Consider the following 21,944-nt stretch of genomic DNA (forward strand, 5'->3'; position numbering starts at 1 on the left):
CCAATGAAAAAACCTTCAGGTTGGCCACTAATAAGCACTGAATAAGATGCAGTTTTGACACAACTGAGTATGATGTCATAGGACCTGTCTATAATGCCAAAACTATTAAGGTCTTGGATTAAGAAATTCCAGTCAAGCCTATCATAGGCTTTACTCATATCTAGTTTTAGAGCAAAAGAGCCCTGAGGAGAGGTGGAGGTATACATTGAGTGAAAAATCTCTTTTGCAACCACTATATTATCCAATATTTGCCTGCCAGGGACAAATGCAGACTATGGTTTTTCAATGATAAAGTCAAGAAAAGGGCTTAGCATGTTTGTGATTATTTTGGTTACAATTTTATAAAGCATAATCAGCAGCAGTAGAAGCATGTCTTTTCTTTGGGATTAAGGCTAAGTAGTTGTGAATTAGACAAGGTAGGATTCTAGAATATCTAAAGCAATTTTGAATGAGTTTCACCACTTCACTACCCACTATCTGCCATCATTTTTTTCAGAATAATGCAGGATAACCATCAGGTCCGGGTGCCTTTAAAGATCCCATTTTCTTGACTACCTGAAAAAATTCATCAGCAGTAAGGATTGCACTAATGGATCTCGACTCTTCTTGAGAAATTATATTGACGTCACAAAAGAAAAAGAGTTAGGAATCACATTCGTGTCTTTAGAGAACATTTTCTGAAAATGGTTGATGAGATTTTCTCTGATTTTATAAAAGTCAGAAATCCAGTCACCTTCATCAGTTTGTAAAGTAAATATTTTGTTTTTACTTCTCCTATGCAAGACAGAGATACGTAATATCTGTGTATTTTTTTCTATTGTTGGAACCCATTTCGACTTATTTCTTTGTTGCCAATACATCATATCTCGCATTTCCATACTTGCTATCTTCTGACAGATAGCTTTCTCCTCTTCTCGAATATCAGCCAAGTGAGCAGTGGCTTGTAAATCCACCAGTTTTTTTTTCACTATCAATTTCTCTCTTTGCATTCCAAAAAGATTCCTTACTCTATTGCAATAGACTTTTTCCCAGCATATCAAGTCTGTTGACCATGTTTCCAGAAGTACATTACGATTTATTTTGAATAACATCATTGAACTGAGGATGATCAGTCTAATAGAACTCAAATTTATAGCTCGGTTTTCTTTTCCTATGTCTTCTGGTAGTGTTGAGAATGATGGGAGCATGGTCACTCTGTATTCTAGGAAGGTGAAGAACAGTTGCATCCGGAAAGAGTGGTTTCCATCTAGAATTACAAATGGCTCTATCTATCCTTTCAAAGGTTAGACCTGACTGAACTGCGTTATTGGACCAAGTGAATGCGGGGCCTACAAAACCAAGGTCAATAACATCTCTATCTCTGAGAAAATTTCTGAATTCATTGCAGCTAATGTCTGTGTCTGGAGAGCCTCCGTGCTTTTCTGATGAGTGCATAAGAACATTTAGGTCTCCAATCATGCACCATGGAACATCGATAAAAGCAATTAGGGTTGAAGTTCTGCTCCAAAATGCATATTTATGTGGGTGATATGGTGGGCCGTATACACACATAATATTCCAGTTTGAGATATTTAGAATTGATCCAATATTGCAGTGAAAAAGATCTTGGGATTTTGAGAGCACAAATAAATCAACATTATCTTGCCACAACAATGCTATGCCTCCACTTCTGCCATTTGCAGCTATAAAATCAAAATGCCTGAAATTTAAAGAGCTTAATATTCTTCTGTTATTTCTCTCATTGAGTCCAGTTTCAGATAGGAATAGAATTGAGGGAGAACAACTGCGCAGGAATGAGTTCAAAGCTAGAACTGTCATCTCATTCCCTAAACCACGACAGTTCCAGTATTAAACTAACATTGAGCTTGCGACTTTTCAAGGCAAGTCACCACAGCCTCTTCTTCAGGGGTAAAGTGAAAATGTTTGACAAGTGGGTCACAATCCAAAGGTGTTGATTGCCTTTTGGATCCCGCATGTTGTATATTCTCTTGAAATTATGGCTCTTGAGAAGCTCTAGCCATCCTCTTCCATTGTATGGGTCTTGCAGCTTAATTTATCCAGAATATTAGTAGAGATGTAGGATCATAATCTCGCAACGATAATATCTCAGCGAAATTATCAGCAACACAACATAACAGCGTCGCAGAACAATTTCAGAAATGATATAATAAATGACGTCAGCTAAAATCATGAGAAAGATGTGATAGTCCTACGAAAGTTAGAGAGTTTGCGAGATTAACATTTGTAAGGTTGCGAGAATGTAGCAAACCATATCCGAAAATAAAGGGGAGATTAGATGTCATCCACTATGTACTTCCCTATAAATAGTCGTTCAGTTGTAAAAGAAAGGGAGGGATCTTTTTCTGAGTGAGAAGCAGGTAAATAGGAGAGAGAAAATCTAGATTAGTGGTGGTTCTTGATTCCTTTATCTTTTCTTGTAAGATTGTTCATCTAAAATGAGTCGAATGTTAATGAAATCTTGTGAGGGGTGTAGTGTAGGATTTCCTGCAACTACATAATGGCGCTAGAAACAGGGAGATGAAGATCGAAAGTTGAAGATTGTTGTTGAAATTATTCAAATCAAGAAAGTGATTAAATAAATCAGTGAACCAGTTAAAAGAAAAATGATTATAATCAATGAAGATGACAAAAGATTGGAGTGTAATATGATAACAAAAACAATGATTAATGAATTCCATGAAAACATCAAAGGAAGAATACATAAACGAAATTTTGAAGGAAGGAAGGTTATGGCAGTAGAAAAGACATCACCCTTGAAAGATTGGGAAAATAAAAAAATCACATTCATAGCGGCAGAAATACCAAAAGAAAATTTGAACCCCACATCTCCATTGGTTATTACAGTGCCTATTATGCGAAAAGAGAAGGGGACAACAATAAAACCCACAGAAGAATGGATATTGAATAGAACTTTAGTCGATACAGGAAGTTCAGTGGATATAATATTCTATCATGCGTTCAGGGGAATGGGATTTAAAGATGAAGAAATGTCTAATTCAACATATCTTGTTCATGGCTTTGCAAAATCCACAACAAAACCTAAAGGAGAAATAGTAGTACGAATTCCACTATGAGAGATCAAAACACACGTGACACTATGCGTGGTGGATATGTAATCGCCATATAATATGTTGTTAGGAAGACCATGGATACATGCGATAAAAGCTGTAGCATCAATGTTGCATCAATGTATTAAATTCCCCATACCAAATGGAATAGGTGAAATCATAGGAGATGTTGACAATGCGAAATTATGTCATCAAATTGAAGTAAAGCATTATGAAGGACAAGCAAAAAGAAAACAATTTCGCAGAAAGTTGGCAAAGGAGGCAAAGAAAGAAGAATAATTTAGAGTATACATGATAAGGGCAAAAGAAGGCAAGGGAATACCCAGCGAAATTTCGGAAGATGGAGAAGGACCTGTGAAAACAATAAAAGAACCAACACCAATGGGAGAATCCAAGTCCAGTTACACTGCCGCAGAACCAACAAAAGAAGTAAACGTTGGGACTATAAAAGAACCTCTAATATTGAGAATTGGAACCAAGATGGATGTAAAAGAAGAAGAAGAAAAAATTGTTAATCTTTTGCGAGAATATAAAGACGTTTTCGCAGGGAGCATGGATGAGATACCGGGAATAGATCCATCAATTGCATGTCACAAGTTTGAGGTTAACAAGAATGTGAGACCATTTAAACAAAGAATAAGAAAAATCGCAACAGCTTACCATTCCCAAATAGAAGAAGAACTACAGAAAATGCTTGATGCAGGAATCATAAGAGAAGCTAAATACCCATAATGGATAACGAATATGGTCATTGTCCCAAAGAAAAACAAAAGAATAAGGATTTGCATAGATTTCACTGATTTAAACAAAGCTTGTCCTAAAGATAGTTTTCCATTACCAGATATTCCTCAAATGGTGGAATCCGCAGCAGGAAATGATAGAGTATCGTCTTTAGATGGGTACAAAGGATATAACCAAATTCCTCTCGCTGAAGAAGATCAAGAACATATTGCTTTCTTCGCCCCTAGAGGTTTATATTGTTACACGAAAATGCCATTTGGTTTGCGAAATGCAGGAGCGACATATCAAAGAATGGTAGAGAAGGTGTTCGCGAAATGGATACACAAAACATTAGAAGTATATGTGGATGACATGTTAGTAAAGAGTAAAGAAGCCAAAGACCATGTACAGGACCTGAGGGAGATTTTTGAACAAATGCGGCAATATAACATTAAACTGAATCCTGAGAAATGTACTATTGGAGTTGCATCGGGAAATTTTTTAGGCTATATTGTATCAAAGGAAGGAATACAGGTTGATCCAGAAAAAGTGCAAGCAGTTCGTGACATGCCAACACCCGCAATAATAAAAGATGTACAGAAGTTGAATGGACTTTTAGCTTCGCTGGGGAGATTCATTTCGCGATCATCAGACAAATGCAAATATTTTTTCGATATACTCAAGAAGGGGGCGAAATTCAAATGGACTGATGAATGCGAAAAATCTTTTCAAGGGATCAAAGAACATCTTATGAATACAACCATTTTACAAAAGGCAGAATCAGGAGAAGAATTATTGATCTATCTTGCGACGACGTCGCATGCATTAAGTGTTGTATTATTGCGAATAGACGCAGGAGTGGAGAAACCCATATATTACATTAGCAAAACTTTTAATGCTGCCGAGAAAAATTACTCAAAGATTGAGAAGTTAATCTTAGCATTAGTTTATGCATCATTTAAGCTACGCATATATTTTCAAGCGCACAAGATAAAGGTATTAACAAAAGTATCAATTGAATCAGTGATGAAGAATTCTAAAAGATCAGGAAGAGTGGAGAGATGGAATGCACAAGTAGGCCACTTTGACATTAAATATGAAATTTTATCTTCACCAAAATCACAAGTTGTTGCAGATTTCTTGGCAGAATTTCCTTTAGAAGAAGATGAAGCGGTAGAGGAAATGATGGATATAGAAGAAGAACACAGAGATCCAAAAGATTTATTAACATAACCAAATAGATGGGAGATATTGGTAGATGGATCATCAAATGGAGAAGGCAATGGAGTTGATATTGTTTTAATTTCGCCAGAAGGAGTGAAGATGGCTTTTTCATTCAGATTGGAATTCACATCCACTAATAGCAAAACGGAATATGAAGCTGTGATACATGCCTTGAAGTTCGCAATAGAAATGAAAGTAGAAAATGCCAGGATCACTAGTGATTCGCATCTAGTCATTCGCCAAATAAAGGGAGAGTATACTACAAATGAACCATCCTTGAAGAAATATAAGAAGCTTGTTGAAGAATTGTCAGCGAAAATCCCAAAAATAAAATGGAGACACATTTCAAGGAAGGATAATAGACTTGCAGACGTTTTTGCTTTTATCTCAAGCATGATGACAGATCCAACTACAAGATACATAAAAATACAAACACTTATGTCACCATCAATCGATAAAGAAGAAGAAGAAGTGGACGTGATGATAATAGACGGTGAAGAAGAAGAACAAACGAACAATATCGCAGATTGGAGAACAGAACTTCAGGCATATTTGGCGAAAGGAGAAACACCAAAAAATAGATTGGAAACACACAAGTTAAAAAGCCGCGCAACAAATTATGAATTAAGATATGGGCTGCTATACCGAAAATCCTTTAATGGACCATCACTCAGATGTTTGGCACGAGAGGAAGGAGAAAAATTGCTAAAAATGTTACATAGTGGGATGCTGGCAATCATAGCGGGGGAAGATCTTTGGCACATAGAGAAAAAATGCAAGGCTATTACTGGCCATACATGCACGAAGATGCAAAACAAATATCAAGACGTTGCGAAGATTGTCAACGGCATGGAAAGAAAATACATGCACCTGGAGCACCATTGTCATCTTCAACCAGTGTGTGGACTTTTGGAAAATGGGGTTTAGATATTGTGGGGCCATTTTTACCAGGTTCTGGAAAAAGAAGATACTTAATAGTCGCAACAAATTATTTCACAAAATGGACAGAAGTGAAGGCAATACAGCATATTCGCGACAAAGATATATTTACATTCATATTCGAAAATATCATTTGCAGATTCAGAATTCCTGCGCAGTTGGTATCTGATAATGGGAAACAGTTTGAAGGACAGAACATAGAAATGTTACTTAATGCATTTAAGATAAAATGTGGAAAGTCTACTCCTTTGTATCCACAAGCTAATGGGAGGGTAGAAGCAACAAACAAAATAATTGCAGATATATTAAAGAAGAAATTGGAAGGACATCACAGAGCATGGTGCGAATAAGTACATAATGAAGTATGGGCTTATAATACAACTAGAAGAGAAGCTACTGGAATGTCACCTTTTTGTTTAACATATGGAGTTGAAGCGTTGTTACCAGCAGAAGTTGTTATTCCGACAACAAAGAGAGAAGCTTGGGAGAAAAATATTAGTGCGGGTTTGATCTTAAACAAACTTGATGAATTAGAAGAAAAAAGAGAAAGAGCTTTACAACATATGGAGAACTATCAGCGAAGATTAGCCCGAGAATATAATAAACGTGTCAAAGTACGTGAATTCCAACCAGGAGATTTAGTTCTGCGAGAGACACCAATATATCAGCGAGAAAATGGTGGAAAATTAGCGAAAAAATGGGACGGACCTTACATCATTAAGGAGATAGTTGGAACATGAGCTTATAAATTAATGGATCCAGAACGTAGAGATGTTGGTCATAGACTTGACAGACCATGGAACAGGTTGTACTTAAAAAGATATTATCCGTAAGAAGCTTTGAGAAGTTATGAACTATGAAAAAAACAATTGCAAGATTATTCATATCAAAAGAAAATCATGGTATGCGAAACTTTCACAGAGATAATTATAGAACAATGACATAAAAGAAAGGGGCGAACCTTTATGGCGTACACCCTAGTTCGCGAATAAAATTTCGCAAGAGGCAAATGTAAGACCTAAAGTACGTCATATAAGGGGGTACCTATTACGTGGCTCAGGGAAAGGCTACACCGCCACCGGAACCTGAGTCATGGAGATTTGGGGTCAATAAAGCCCATCCGGGAGAGGCACCTTGGATTCTCAGCTTAAGCATATGACTTAGGTTGGGCGACTAAGGTAATAAGGACTCTCCCAGGGAGTGCATAATCTGATCAAGGCGCCGAGGTACACGGTTTATTCAAGAGTGCCAGGGGCGTCTGAAGCGTACCTTGCCATTGTTGACAAGTCTTGGCTTATATTGCACTCACCTCGAAGAAAACCCCACTTAGGGTGCAGTCTCGTAACCATAAGCCCTATAAGTAAAAGGGATAAGAGGTTGCGAAAACAACTGGTTGTTGTTAAGACTGGATGGGAGGAGCTAACCTTGTATGGTAGAAGTACGCCTTCTTGAAGGGGCAACTAGGGGGAAGATAAGGGCGGCACCCTCCATTAGGGAGCTGATAAGTGTCTTAAGACGCAAATGTCATGAGGCTTTTTACTCGCAAGGGTATTAAGGCTTGTCATATTTTTGCAACAATCCTGAAGAGGCAATAATACAAAAGAAAAAGATAAGATGAGATCAATGGGTTTTCGCATGAAAGTGCGAAGACGTCCTGCGATTTCGTCGCAAGACGGCAATGTCATGGGGCTTTATTTTCGCAAGAATATTTAGGCATGTCATATTGTCGCAACATTCCTGAAGAGGCCATAATACAAAATAAAAAGTTAAGGCAAGATCAATGGGTTCGCAATGACAAGAGGTGGCATAATAAGACCTTTAATTAGGAAGGCAAAATAAGACCACATATTTATAAGTATTCATAACAGATTATTTTTCGCAAGAAAGATAATGAGAGGCAAGTACGGGAATCAATAAACAAGAGGCATTATCTTTCTCACCAGAAAAATACTAAAAGGGAAAATTAATTCCAAAGTTGGTTGAAGAATATTATTCGAAAAGAGTAATAAAGATGAGACAATTCAAGAAGATAGAACTAGACAAGAAGCTCATGCTTCGGTATTAGTTCCAATAGAAGGAGATAGTAGACGTTCTTCACCAATATTCTCATTATCGCCAGCCTCTTGATTAGTACCATGTTCTCCTTCACTTCGATTTTGATCTTCGCCTGGATTAGCACCTTGATTATCACCAGCGATTACTTCTTCAGAAGAGATTTCTTTTTCATTAACACCAGAAGTTGCCTCCTTAGAAGGAATTTCTTCTCCATAATCCAAAAAGATATCCTCTGCACCACTTTCATAATCATAATCACTATCAGCAGGACGAGGAACTTCATCATCATCTACTTCCAAGGGTTCGATTGATGTAGGAGAAAGAGATTTAGACAATAAAATATCATTTACAAGGACTTCAGCTTGGAGATGAACTTGGCGAAGAAGTGCTCCCTGATGATTCCTATCTTGAATATCCTTAAAATAAGCAAGATAATCAAGTCTTCTTTCTGCTCGGTCGCGAGAACCAGTAAGGACAGAGACAAGTAATGCATTTTCTTTGCGAATTTTGGCATATTTAGCCTCCAGATCAGAAATGGAAGAATGAAGATTTTTCTCAGATTCTGCGAAAGGTAGAATACAAAATTTCAATAAGATGAAGAACTCAAAAAGATATGACAAAGAAAAAATAGTAAAGGCAGTCAAATTATTATGACTACCTTCCTTTTGCGAAATAAGGTGTTGAATCAAGGACAGACAACTATTCTCCCAACAGTCCATTGCGTCATCAAATTTATCTCCAACTAAACCTTTAAGTCGAGACTGAAGATTTTTCTCTTTAGAAATAAGAAAGGAATTTTTCTTCGCAAGAGAAGAATGAGATTCTTCTAGTTTGGAATATTGTTCTTTAAGTTGATTCACCTTCACACTTAAAGCTATTCTACCTTGAATGAGTGTATCTTTTTCAACGATAGATGACTCTGTTACTTCTTTAAGTTCATTTCTCAAAGAGCAAATAGATTGTTCTTGGTCATCACATACTTTCTGAAGAATGCTAAGTTGTTGCGAAGATATTTCCATCCTGTTTAAACAAGTTCGCTTCTCTTGGGATAAGGTTTTATTCTCATCTGATAAAGTTTCCATCCCTAAATTAGCTTTAGTTAAAGAGTAAGAAAGGCGAGATATTTCATTACTTAATAAATCTTGCCTCTGAACTAATTGGGTATTTTCATTGGTAAGATTATTTATATGATCAACAGAATATGAATAGAGGTTATCTAATTGGTTATATTGATCCATCAAAATTTCTTTATCAACACGGGCTTCTTCAAAAGCAGATTCAAATTGATATCTCTCCATTATTCGTTTCTGGTTTAAGGCTTAACATACGAAAGAGGGATTTCAAGGATAATTAAATATGGGAAGGATAAAATCATTAGAAAAGCAAGTTGAAGATACAGATAAGGAAATCATACCTCTCAATTCATCATTCTTCTTGCGAAGATTGTCACGATCCAGCAAAATATTTTGAAGCTTTTGATTTTCGAGACGAAGAGCATTACACTCTTTCTCCAAAGATGTTTGCGAAGCAGCTCTATCAGAACCGAAATACTTACTCAGAATTTCGCAAATACCAGACTTGACAGGATCAGTTGGAGACTTCTTGCCATCATCTAGAACTTCAGACAAGATTTTAAAAGTGATATCTATTCCTTCCACAGTTTCTTTCGAAAAGGGAAGAGGCTCAGGTGGAGAACTGGTAATGATAGAAGGTTGAGAAATATTATCAATAGGGAGAGAAGAAGTTTCATTCGCAGAAGGATCAATAATGGGGGTTTCAATCATTGAAAGATCAGTTGAAGAAATGAAGTCTGAGGCAGCTTTTTCGCGAATTGGAGATGATGGTTTAACTTGCGAAGATGTCGCAGAAGATTTAGAAGGAATAAGTGAGTGAAATGAAACAGAGGTTTCAACAGTTTTTAAGATGGCGATATTTCTTGAGAGGTATGTTGACATCCTTATCACCATGTGAATTACAATCCAGATAAGAAACAGAGGCAACAATATTGTTATTAGAGAAGAATAATGTTTCTTACTACCTTCTGATTCGCAGTATGTACAACAATCTTATGCTGCGGTTTGGGAATATTAGGGTTCTGAACCGTGAATTTAGTGTTAGAGGCGCTTTTGCTGAAATAACAAAAGTATGGGAATCACATAAACACCATCAAATTAAGGCAGTAAGCAAGATTAATTTCAGCAAAACCCATAAGGAAGAAAAAAGAAAATTAACCTTGATGAATCCATGGAAAACAGTAGCAGGAAGATTCTTTCGAAGAAAATCACAAATGATGAAGATCTACAGAGGGAACAATATGAAGATGAAGAAGAACTTAAAAAGATTGAGAGAAGAAAGAAAGAAGAAGAAAGAAGAAAAATTGCAATAATGGAATTTGCAGAAGAACGGTGAAGTTGCAGAGAAAATAAAAAGAGAGAAAAAGAGAATGAGAAAGAATATATATAGAAGAAATTTTTTATCGAGAAGATAAACACGATTAATGCGGAAAGATATAAACGGTTAAAGGCAGCAGTTATAAGAGACGTGTCAAGATACGGATGGGAAAAATGATATGTGTGATAAATGCAGAATATGAAATGATGGATAACTGCGGCATTTCTCACATCATTCTCTACTTCGCAGAGAATAATATGAGAAGAGGCAAGATGTAGGATCATAATCTCGCAACGATAATATCTCAGCGAAATTATCAGCAACACAACACAACAGCGTCACAGAACAATTTCAGAAATGATATAATAAATGACGTCAGCTAAAATCATGAGAAAGATGTGATAGTCCTGCGAAAGTTAGAGAGTTTGCGAGATTAGCATTTGTAAGGTTGCGAGAATGTCGCAAACCATATCCGAAAATAAAAGGGAGATTAGTTGTCATCCACTATGTACTTCCCTATAAATAGTCGTTCAGTTGTAAAAGAAAGGGAGAGATATTTTTCTGAGTGAGAAACAGGTAAATAGGAGAGAGAAAATCTAGAGTAGTGGTGGTTCTTGATTCCTTTATCTTTTCTTGTAAGATTGTTCAAATATTCATCAATAAAATTAAGATCGTTCATCTAAAATGAGTCGAATGTTAATGAAATCTTGTGAGAGGTGTAGTGTAGGATTTACTGCAACTACAAGAGCATGGAGGAGAGATGGAACTGTGAGAGATTATTATCACTTTGTTGTGATAGACTTGGTTCATGGGTATTGATTGTTTCCGTTGTGGGGTTTGGGTTGGTGGAGGGAATATCTGGATTGATAAAATGGGTTTCGTTTTGGGTTAGAGGTAGTGGTTTTTGTTACCATCACGTAATTCATATCATAATTTAGATGGATCCATATTTTTTTGGCAAAGCTACAATTAAGAAAAAGATGAGTTAGAGATTCTTACTTTTCTGTACAGACAGTACATATTGTGTTAACTTTCGATAAAATGGCAACCACTCTCATGCCAGTTGGAAATATTAAATGGGCAACTTTCCGTATGAAAAGATCAATTGCAGGTGTCCCATTTAGATTCCAAATTTTCATCCATTCAGTATTGCCGCTGCTGTTAAAGTTTAAAGAATTATAAAGAGAGTTTATAGTAAAAGATCCATTTTCAGTGAGATTCCAAGTAGCCACATCATTCATTTCATACCATTAATTGGTATTTTGAATTTCTTATATCTTATCAATGGTATCAGTTTCAAAACATGCTCGTAGCTTGTTAATATCCCAAATACCGTTATTAATGAACAAGTGACCGACTTTTGAAAGGTTTTCAACACCACTAGTTGGTTTATTAATAGTAGCTAAGGTTCTTGGGATCCGTTGATTCTCTCAAATATCAATATTGCTACTATTTTCTTGTTTTTAAGTATATTTCTTTTTTATTTGTTGGACCTCAGAAAGAATCCTTTTCCAAATCCAACTATCTTTAGGATTTGGAGGGTTAGGCAACGTGAAGAACGTCACAGTATGGGAAGTATTTTTCCTTGAGTAAGGTGCCACAAACAGAGGTGGGGTTTTCTTATAACCTCTATCCCGTTTTGGCTATCACAGCCAGGTTGATTTTTTCGTATCTTGGAGACCTAATCCTCCATCTTCTTTTGATTTACACACGGAAATCCAGGATTTCAAATTAAATCCTTTATTTCCAGTTTCATTTAGGACATGTTCATTTTTCTCCACACGAATAATTCAGTTGGAATTCTGTTAAAGGAGTACAAATATTTTTTGGTATTTTAAAACAACTCATTTAGTAAACAACAAGGGAAAATGTAACATTTTTGATCATCACGGCTCTACCTGCAGTATTGAAATATTTACCTTTCTACCTTAGAATATGCCTATGCATTTCATAGACAATAGGTTAAAAACTTTTTACTTTATACCTATTAGTAAAAGGAGGAGAACCTACATATCTATCATCAAGAAGAATTTGTTTAACTCCTAGAACATGTTTAACAACATCTATTATGGCAGGATTCGTTTTTGGGCTAAAGAAGACGCCGGATTTATTTAGTTTTATTAACTGACCACTTCCAATTCCAAAAAATTTAAACAAATAAAAGAGATTATGATATGTTTTTACTTTAGCATGACAAAAAATAAGACAATCGTCGACAAAAAGTGTATGAGTAACGGGAAGAGCATACCTTGAAATTTTAATTCCTTTGATTTGACTGTCACTTTCAATTTTTAAAATATCCTAGACATTGCTTCCATGCAAAGGACAAAAATATAGGGAGAGATTGAATTTCCATATATCAAACCTCTAGTAGGCTTAAAGAAACCAGTGTGAGATCCATTCAGAAGAACAACTAAAGAAGTACGATAAATGCGTTCAAAAACCAAATTACACCAAATTTCATAAAAATACAAACTTTAACATGATTTGAACTGGAAGAAATCAACTTTTATCATAATAGAATAATCTTTCTTTGTTCGAACGAACCCGTTCTTAAAAAGATTAGGAAATTCCACTCAACCCTATCAAACTTTTTCGACATGTAGATTTTAAGACCCATAAGCCCTTTTTTCCTCTTATGGATTTATCTCATGCGCTACTGTGATATTATCAATATCTGCCTTCCAAGAATGAACGCATATTGGAAAGGAGAAATTATGTTATCAAGTAGGATCTTCATTCTATTAGCCATAAGTTCTGAAATAAGTTTATAAGAAGTGTTACTCAAGGATATGGGCCTAAACTCAGCAGGAGTGGTCGTATTTGGGGTCTTAGGTATAAGAGGTATCAATGAAGAATTCATTTCAGTATCCATATGAACTGTTCTAAAAAAGTTTTGAACCATTTTGGTTAAAATGGTCCCAATTATTTCCCAATTTTATGGATAAAAGTTTGGTGGAAAATCATCAGGGTCTGTATTCTTGTCAGGTTCATGGAAAACAAAGTTTTTTTAGTTTCAAAAACAGTAGGAATAGAACATAGAATCTCATTATCAATATCAAAAATAAGATCGTGAATATTATTATCAATAGTGGGACTGACAGTGGTGACAATATCCTATAAGTGGTTAGTGATGCGTGCAATAATGTCTTTTCTATCGTTTAACCAGTTTCCATCCTTATCTAGAAGTGTCTCTATTCTGTTTCTTCTAAATCTTTGCTTAGCTCTACTGTGATTTTTTTGTTGTATTTCTATCACATACAGTCTGATGGGGTGGACATCATATATTCGCCAGTTCAGGCGGTCTTTATAACTTAGCTCCACTATCAGATGGTTGCTTCCATATGCGCCAGTTGCCAGACGATAATTATGCCACTGCTTGCTATCATACGAACATAATACCTCCGCCTAAGAAAATATAGTTTTGGTCAAGATTTCAGACTAAATTTGGTCCCAAACCTTAGAAAACCCGTCTAAATTTGGTTATGCTCCGTACCACTCGATTATTTTTTTTTACCAACTTTGGTTTAGCTTCGTCTTTTACTCCATGATTGTGGACGCTCTTAGAGTCTTAAAAGTAGTTGAAATTTGGTGCTTGTATCAACTTGAATCAGAGTTTTAATAATTTAAATTAAAATATCTGAATAGGGTTATGGTTTAGAATACATGAGATTGGATTAATGGTAGTTTTCAGTGGCCAGTTTGGTATCTTAAAATTGTTTTATAGTCACTTCTCCTTTTTGATATTTATTTCTTCTAGATTAATGAACTCGTCCCTTCATGTTGGTAAAACGATATATAAAAACTGATAAAGTTTATGATGCCTTATTAATAAAATTCCCCTTGTGTTATGGATACTAGAAGAAGTACGCAGACCATAAAGCATCACTGGCCTCAGTCGACATAGTCGTGGAGGTGTATGAGTGGGCAGTTGTATTAGTGGCATATTATGTGGACATTAAATTGCATTATTGTGTGTTTTCCTGGAACATTGGTACCTCCATGATGCTACTTATATATTATCTTGACATTCTCACTTCAACTTGTCTTCTGCTTGGAATACAAAGATAAATACTTAACTGAATTATTAGCTTATTTTTGAGTAGAAAGTTTACTGTTTAGCTCAATTCTGTGGAAATTCAGAATTTTAATACAACTTATCTATGCCTACATTGGTTGCATTATTGTGTGTTCAGTTTATCCTTGTTTACAGTAAACAACAAATATTGTGGTTCTTAAATTTTGTTAACATCATACACAACAAACAATTGTACTTAAAGAATCAAAGGAAAGCCTGAGATATGTAGTCATATAAAATATGCGTACACACGACGGACAATTGATTTACTTCTTAAAGTTGTCTGGAATGATAATGTACCAATAAATGTTCGTTTCTTCACTTGGATGGCACAACATAATTTCATACTGACTCAAGATAATCTAGTTAAAAAAGTGAGAACCTTAGTCAATCGATGTTGTATGTGTAAAGATGATTTGGAAGTCATAAATCATTTGCTTATTCACTACAAGGTTGCTTCGGAGATTTGGAATTGATTTTTTGATGGTTTTGGGATTAGTTTGGTCCAATATGGAAATATTAAAGATCTTTACAAGGATTTCAACATAAAAATCTTTTTACGACAATGGTAATTACATATGGGAAGTTTTTCCATATGCCGTTTGTTGGACTTTGTGGAAGGAACGCAATCATCGCATGTTTGTTGAGGACACAAAGGAGGAAGATGTGCACAGTATTATCTTAGACGTCAAAGCAATTATGTTGTACTGGTCCCATTCATCTTATAGCCTCATGAATGTTAGATTCGAAGAACTTGTCTTTAACCGGGAAGAATTAGTTAGGACATAGTTTCTTGAGCTTTTATTAATTCAAACTGTTTATCTTTAAAACAATTTTTCGGCTTTGTAATTCTTTCATTTTTTTCCACCTATATATATACTTATCATTTTGTTGATCAAAAAAAAAAGAAGAAAATAAGGTATGCATATGGTAGACGATGTTTCATATTATTTTTACTTGTTCATTTCTTGGTTAAATTTGGGAACGACATTTTAATGATCGCTTGAACCATGAACTGTTGATGGTTTTCCACCGATTACAACAATCGGTAATGATCGCTGAACTATGAACTGTTGATGATTTTCCTATTACCGATTAGAACAATCGGTAAGAAAAGTTAGTGTTTATACCTTTCACAAGCACAAATATGAAGAGAAGACCAAACTGAATTGTGCCAAGGCATTTTAATATATTGAAAGAACATGGTTACCGTATACCAAACATTAAACTTTAATACAAATTATATCTGCATACTAAGCTCAAATCCTGTTTTCTCGTCTCTCCAGTTTAAACTATAAATCTAAATTTTATTTTTTAGTTTCTCTAGTCTAACCTATAAATCTAAATGTTATTTTCTAGTCTTTATCGAACTCAACCTTCTAAGTTTTCCATCGATCCCCTCCTCTGTTTTAGATCCCGGCTCCGTCACCGGTATGAGGTCCGTCCCCTTTGTAAGCATAAACTTAGCATCATCTCAGTTGCAAGCATAAACTTGAAATCTTGTTTTGAGGGATACTCAAATGTTTTGAGGCATAATAAATGATGATACCATCTAAGGTATGCTTATAAGGGGTGTCCTAGCCATGATGAAATCACGAGGTTACCCTTTAATTAGATTAAATTACTTAAATAACCTTCAACATAAACTAAAAAAAAAAGTCAGCTTTAAACTTGAACATATTCTCTTATTCTTCATCTTTAAAATAAAAAATCAAAATCGACATGTTTTTTTATTGTCACAATTAATTATCGATTCATGTAAATTTGATCGTCGAATAAACATAATTATAACATGACTCGCACAAAGAAACAAGCACTAGGTAGATGTTTAAATTCTTTTTATAATCCGTCAATTGAAGAACAAGAAGAATTTTAGGTGTTGAAACTATAATTCAATCTGAAATTCAACCGAGTGGAGAACCGACTCCTGAAATGAGGATTAGAAGATATTTTCTACAAACCCGTTTCTCATGTAATTTTTTTATTATTATCGATACATATGTTTAATCATAAAAAAACCCTTGTTGTTTGCGATTACAAATTAAAGTTCGACTTATAATTGAGAAGAATTATCAGCCGAACTTCACTATGTTTGTCACCTTGAAGGTGTTCAAGAACAGTTTGGATGATATGTTTACCTCAATTATCAGCCGAACCTAGTTTAATATATATATATATATATATATATATATATATATATATATATCGAACTGCAAGTTCGGCTTGTAACTGAGACGAATTATCAGCCTAAGTTCACTATGTTCGCCACCCTGAAGGTGTTCAAGAACAGTTCGGCTGATATGTTTACCTCAATTATCATCCGAACCTAGTTTGATATATATAGCAAACTGCAAGTTCGGATGATTAGATAATATAAAGATAGAGCCAAACAAGTATTTCTTTGAAAAACGGAGTCTTGTTCGGCTAATAACTCGATTTTATAATTAGCCGAACAATACAATAAGGTAAAAGCTGTATTTTTGCCAGGTTCGGGCAATTCGAAAAATGTTTTATTAGCCGAACCTTATAACCAATTTTCCAGGATGTCTATGTATGTCAGGTTCGTCTGATTATATACTTAGTTTATAAGCCGAACTTGTTATGTAAGATGGTTCAGCTGATTCGTTATTTAGTTTATATGTCGAACCTTTAACTTGAGTTTTTTTGTCAAAACAGAAGTTCGGCGGAAAAGTATTATGTTTCGAATGATCCGAACTGTTCATCTATATATCATAACAGTTAGGTTCGGCTAGTAACTAATAGCCAAACTTTACATCACAAGTAGGTTCGGCTGATAATTATAAGTCAAACTTGCATTTTAAAATTTAATTTTTTGAGGAATTCAACCTATAAAAAAGGCGTTAAACATAATCTAGAAGTATACTTATGCATTATATAATTTATATTCTGTTCACGAGATGAAGATTCTCATTCGTCATTTGAATCACCCATCTTGAATTACAATAATCTCAAAAATCTAGTTTTTTTTTTTTTTTTTTACTTCTTCTTCCTCTCAAAAACCCAACTATCTCGCAAAAATATGCTTTTTCAACTAATATAACACTAAAAACTAAACTTAATCAATCATTAATATTACTAATTACTAATAATAATTATTATTAAATCTAAAATTTTAATAATATAATAATAATCAATCATTAATATTACTATTATTATTATTATTAATATAATATAATAATAATATATTTTAAGAAGAAAATTTTACACGGGGGGAGGCTTGGGAGCCTAGCAACAAGATGCGTCCCAATTAAGCATCATAATTGTTAATAGTATTAATTATGTAAGGATAGTTATGGCATTATCAAAAAATGATGGATAAGGGGTGATGGTGTTTTTTACCTAATGACCTTATTTTGCCTAGCATTTTTAGGGGGCACTTAAAAGAATTAGGGGCCACTAATATGACAAAAAAAGGTGACCTAAACCTAAATTGAAGCCACCCCTTATCTTTTGTTTTGTGTACCGAATAATCGGTAGATAACAATCAATGTACCTACCGATTATGATTGATGTTTTTAAGAAACGAAGAACGTCAACCAGAATCGGTAGGTAAAATAGATTGTTATCTACCGATTATGTTTCTGCTACTGCAAATCCTAGAAAAATTTTGGATCAATTTTTTAATTTCAAGAAACCAAATCCTAATTTTGATCACAACTATCATCATCTATCAGTTTTGTTTATTTAACTCGAATTTTCTTTTTTTATGTTCTAAGTTTCAACTTTAAAGTTAATGAATTTTGGGTTTTAATTTTAAACAATTAATCCTTAAATTTGTTTGATCGACAAAATATTTGGTTTCAATAAAAAATTAAAATGATGAAATTTTTCTATTATTATTATTTTTAAAACGGTGGATTTTTTTTTTCAATCGGTAGAACAAAGAAGGAGAAGGCGAATATTATGATTATGAAAATAAAGGATATAAATTTCCGTTTAGGATAAAGGTGAAGGACAATATAGACAATTTCTATTTTTAAGACATCCCTTAGCCATCTTCAATGAATGGGTATAAAAAAAGTGGCCCCTAATTTCTTTCAACTAGCCCCTAAAAATGCATATTTATTTGGCACCATTAGGTATATGCCTATGCCTCAAAAACATGATTCTAAACTTAGCATCATCTTAGATTGACAGGTTGTAGTAGAGTTAGAACCATTTTTTAGGGACCATGGTCTTTTTGGGGACCATGGTCTTATTAGGCTAACCTCCCTATATTTATAAGGGGTGTCCTAAAGTTAGTTAAAATCACATTTACCCTTTACTTTAATTTAAATTAAAACTAACCTGATAACTATACAAATCTAATCATATATATCTAATCTAAATGAATCTATTAACCAAAATTAAAATCAAAATCAAATACAAAAACAGTGGGGAATCGAAATTTTTTAGTTTTGAAAAAAAAATTGTTCTCTTCTTCTTCTCTCTTTCCTTGACGTTCCTCGTTCGATTGAAAAATGAGTATTAACCATCAAATGAGTTGAAAATGGAAGTTGCAGAGAGAAGTTCGGTTAGGAATGATGTGAAAAAATTTGTCGAACTAACCGAACCTAATGGAAATGATGAACATGAAGAACAGTTTGGCTATTTCGCAAAAAATAATTCTCAACCGAACCTTAGTTCGGTTATGTCGCAAAAAACATTTCCCAACCGAACCCTAATAGTTCGGTTAGTAGCAAAAAACATTTTTCAACCGAACCCTAATAATTCGGTTAGTTGCAAAAACATTTCCCAACCGAACCTTAGTTCGGTTATTTCGCAAAGATATTTCCCAACATAATAACAGTCCGTTTACGTTGCAAAAAACATTTCCTAACCGAACTAAGGGTTCGATAAAGTCGCAAAAAATATTTCCCAACCGAACCCTAATAGTTAGGTTAGTAGCAAAAAAACATTTCCCAACCGAACATAATAGTTCGGTTAGTTGCAAAAAACATTTCCCAACCGAACCTTAGTTCGGTTATTTCGCAAAGTATTTTCCAACCGAACCATAGTTCGGTTACGTCGCAAAAAACATTTCCCAACCGAACTTTAGCTCGGTTACGTCGCAAAAAATATTTCTTAACCGAACTTTAAGTTCAATAATTTTTTAAAATCCAATAGCCCCTAATATATGTCTGATTCAATAATTCAAAGATCAGATGATTGAGCTCTTTGATTCAATAATTGAAATTAAGTTGTTACTCTATTGTTAAACAATCAGCTGTTTTTGTTATGATCTTAGGTTTTGGACTCAAAAACATAATAATTGGTATTGTTCAAGTGATACAGAATCTTTCATTTAGTTTAATTTTCTTATTCTTTTTTGTGTGTGTGTTTTGTTATTGTTTGTATGACTATCAAAGCTACTAGTGAAGGGGATACATAATTACATATCAAATATGCGTGATGCACCAGAGGATAGGATTAGTAATCTAACGGACCCACTAATTCATAATATCCTTGCTTTTCTACACATCACTGATTGTGCTCGTGCTAGCGTATTATCTCGAAGATGGAACTACATTTGGACTACCATCCCCTCCCTTTGTTTAGGGAAACGGGATCCTAGAAGTTTGCAGTATCCCTCTCCTGATGAGACCGAGAAATTCATGAATTTTTTGGATGGAACATTGCATCGTCGTAATTCGTCAAATGTAGATGTAGACAAGTTCAGTCCCGTTTGGTGTCTCCACTTGAATGAAACTCGGCTTCGTTCATGGATACTTAAGACAAGAACCACTCTCATATATTCCCCTATCTCTATTTACTTGTGAATCACTGACTTCATTGGAGCTAGGAGGATGGCTACATCATTTCACCTTTCCTAAATATATCTCTTTTCCAAGACTCAAGCACCTTAAACTTTGGGCATTTAGGTTCAGTGACGAGTTTTGGAATGAGGAACTTTTTTCAAATTTCCCCGTCCTTGAAGGATTGAGTCTGCATAAGTGCGAGTTTCGTTTGAGGAATTTCTGTATTTCAATTCCTACATTGAAGCTATTGAAAATTTCAGTTTGGGAACTCAGAGATGGTTCACTAGAAATGTGTTGTCTAGCTTTCCAGCACTGGTGGAAGCAGTCGTTCGCTGTTACGATAAAAAAGATATTGCAGGAATAAATCAGTTACTTCGAGCCATAGCACATGTAAAATGTCTAACAGTCAGTGATCTAACCTTAAAGGTATTCTATTCTGGCTGATTTTTTTAAAGTACTTAGTTGCTATGCTTCTTTTTATTTTTATGGTTTAATCTCCCTGCGTACTTGTGACTGATTTATTTGTTGTTATTACCTTGTGATGAATAAATAGGCTTTTCGTTCTGCAAACAAAATGCTGACGTTTCACAATGTCAAAATGTTGACCATATCTGGAAACCTAACCACTGATCAAGGACTAATTGCTTTCCTCAATGCAGTACCTAATCTGGAGTCACTCGTATTACCAAGGCAAGTGTTCAGAACTAGTGATTCTCTATACCTTCATTGGATAAGACATAAGATTTGGGATTTCATTGGTTAACTTGTTATGTCTGCAGTAATTATTCATTTGGAATCTTATATTTGATTTCAATTTCATCTCCAGTTAAATACTGCTATAGAAGGAGACAGTGATACAGACAATGAGGAAGACAGTGATACAGACAATGAGGAAGACAGTGATACAGTTAATGAGGAAGACAGTGATGAGGAAGATCGTGATGAGGACGGCAGGGAAGAGGAAGACAGTGATGAGGAAGGCAGGGAAGAGGAAGACAGTGATGATTACAAAGACAATGATAGTTTGGCGCTTGATATCGTGATTAATGGATGTTTGTTTCCACGCCTTAAATCAGTGTCCTTCCAGGAATTTTTTGGGGACCCAAGGGAGCTGAGGTGGGTGAAACTGATTTTGAAGACCGCCAAAGCTTTGCAAACGATCACTATTGGTTACAAAGGGAAAGGCGAAAAAGAGTTTATGGCGGAGATACCAAATTTTCCAAGAGCCTCGCCAGGTTGTGTGATTATGTTCTGTCCTTGCTAGCTACAGTTACAAATTTTAGTTAATTCTTGTTTGATAACAAAGAGTCTGTTGTTGTCCAAGATGAAACAAATTTACAAGTTTTTCTGATACCTGTACATTTCTGTATTATGACAGGGAGTTTGAAGGATTCGGTTTTGTTTCCCTTTATTACTCCGTTAACCTTCATTCTTTTGCTGATGGTTACTGGTTAGTTATAATTGTATTTGCCCGTTTTCTTTCAAAAATACAAATGAAAGAAAACGAGCTTGGGTATGAGCTGGGTTTTGAACCTGTACTACCTCTTAAGAAAGCTGGGTTTTGAACCCAGGATTATTTGGAAGCCAATACCAGTAGCTGCGTCAACACCAAGATCTGGAGGACCTTGAGTATGAGCTTTCATATTCCCCCCACCCCCACCCCCACCCAAAAGAAAAAAAACTTCTGGA

At 34.9% G+C, this 21,944-nt stretch overlaps 1 protein-coding gene across 1 annotated transcript; it reads right to left on the reverse strand.

Moving 5' to 3' along the window:
* Window positions 1–492: 492 nt before the first annotated feature.
* Window positions 493–1,818, reverse strand: LOC113348083. Its single transcript, XM_026591786.1, has 3 exons — window positions 1,194–1,818; window positions 654–1,042; window positions 493–555 (listed from the first exon to the last, which is right to left on the reverse strand). Exons 1-3 carry the CDS (start codon window positions 1,816–1,818, stop codon window positions 493–495), a joined length of 1,077 nt encoding a protein of 358 aa, XP_026447571.1.
* Window positions 1,819–21,944: the final 20,126 nt, after the last annotated feature.

The sequence above is a fragment of the Papaver somniferum genome, chromosome 1, assembly GCF_003573695.1.
Source record: "Papaver somniferum cultivar HN1 chromosome 1, ASM357369v1, whole genome shotgun sequence".
Classification (NCBI taxonomy): domain Eukaryota; kingdom Viridiplantae; phylum Streptophyta; class Magnoliopsida; order Ranunculales; family Papaveraceae; genus Papaver; species Papaver somniferum.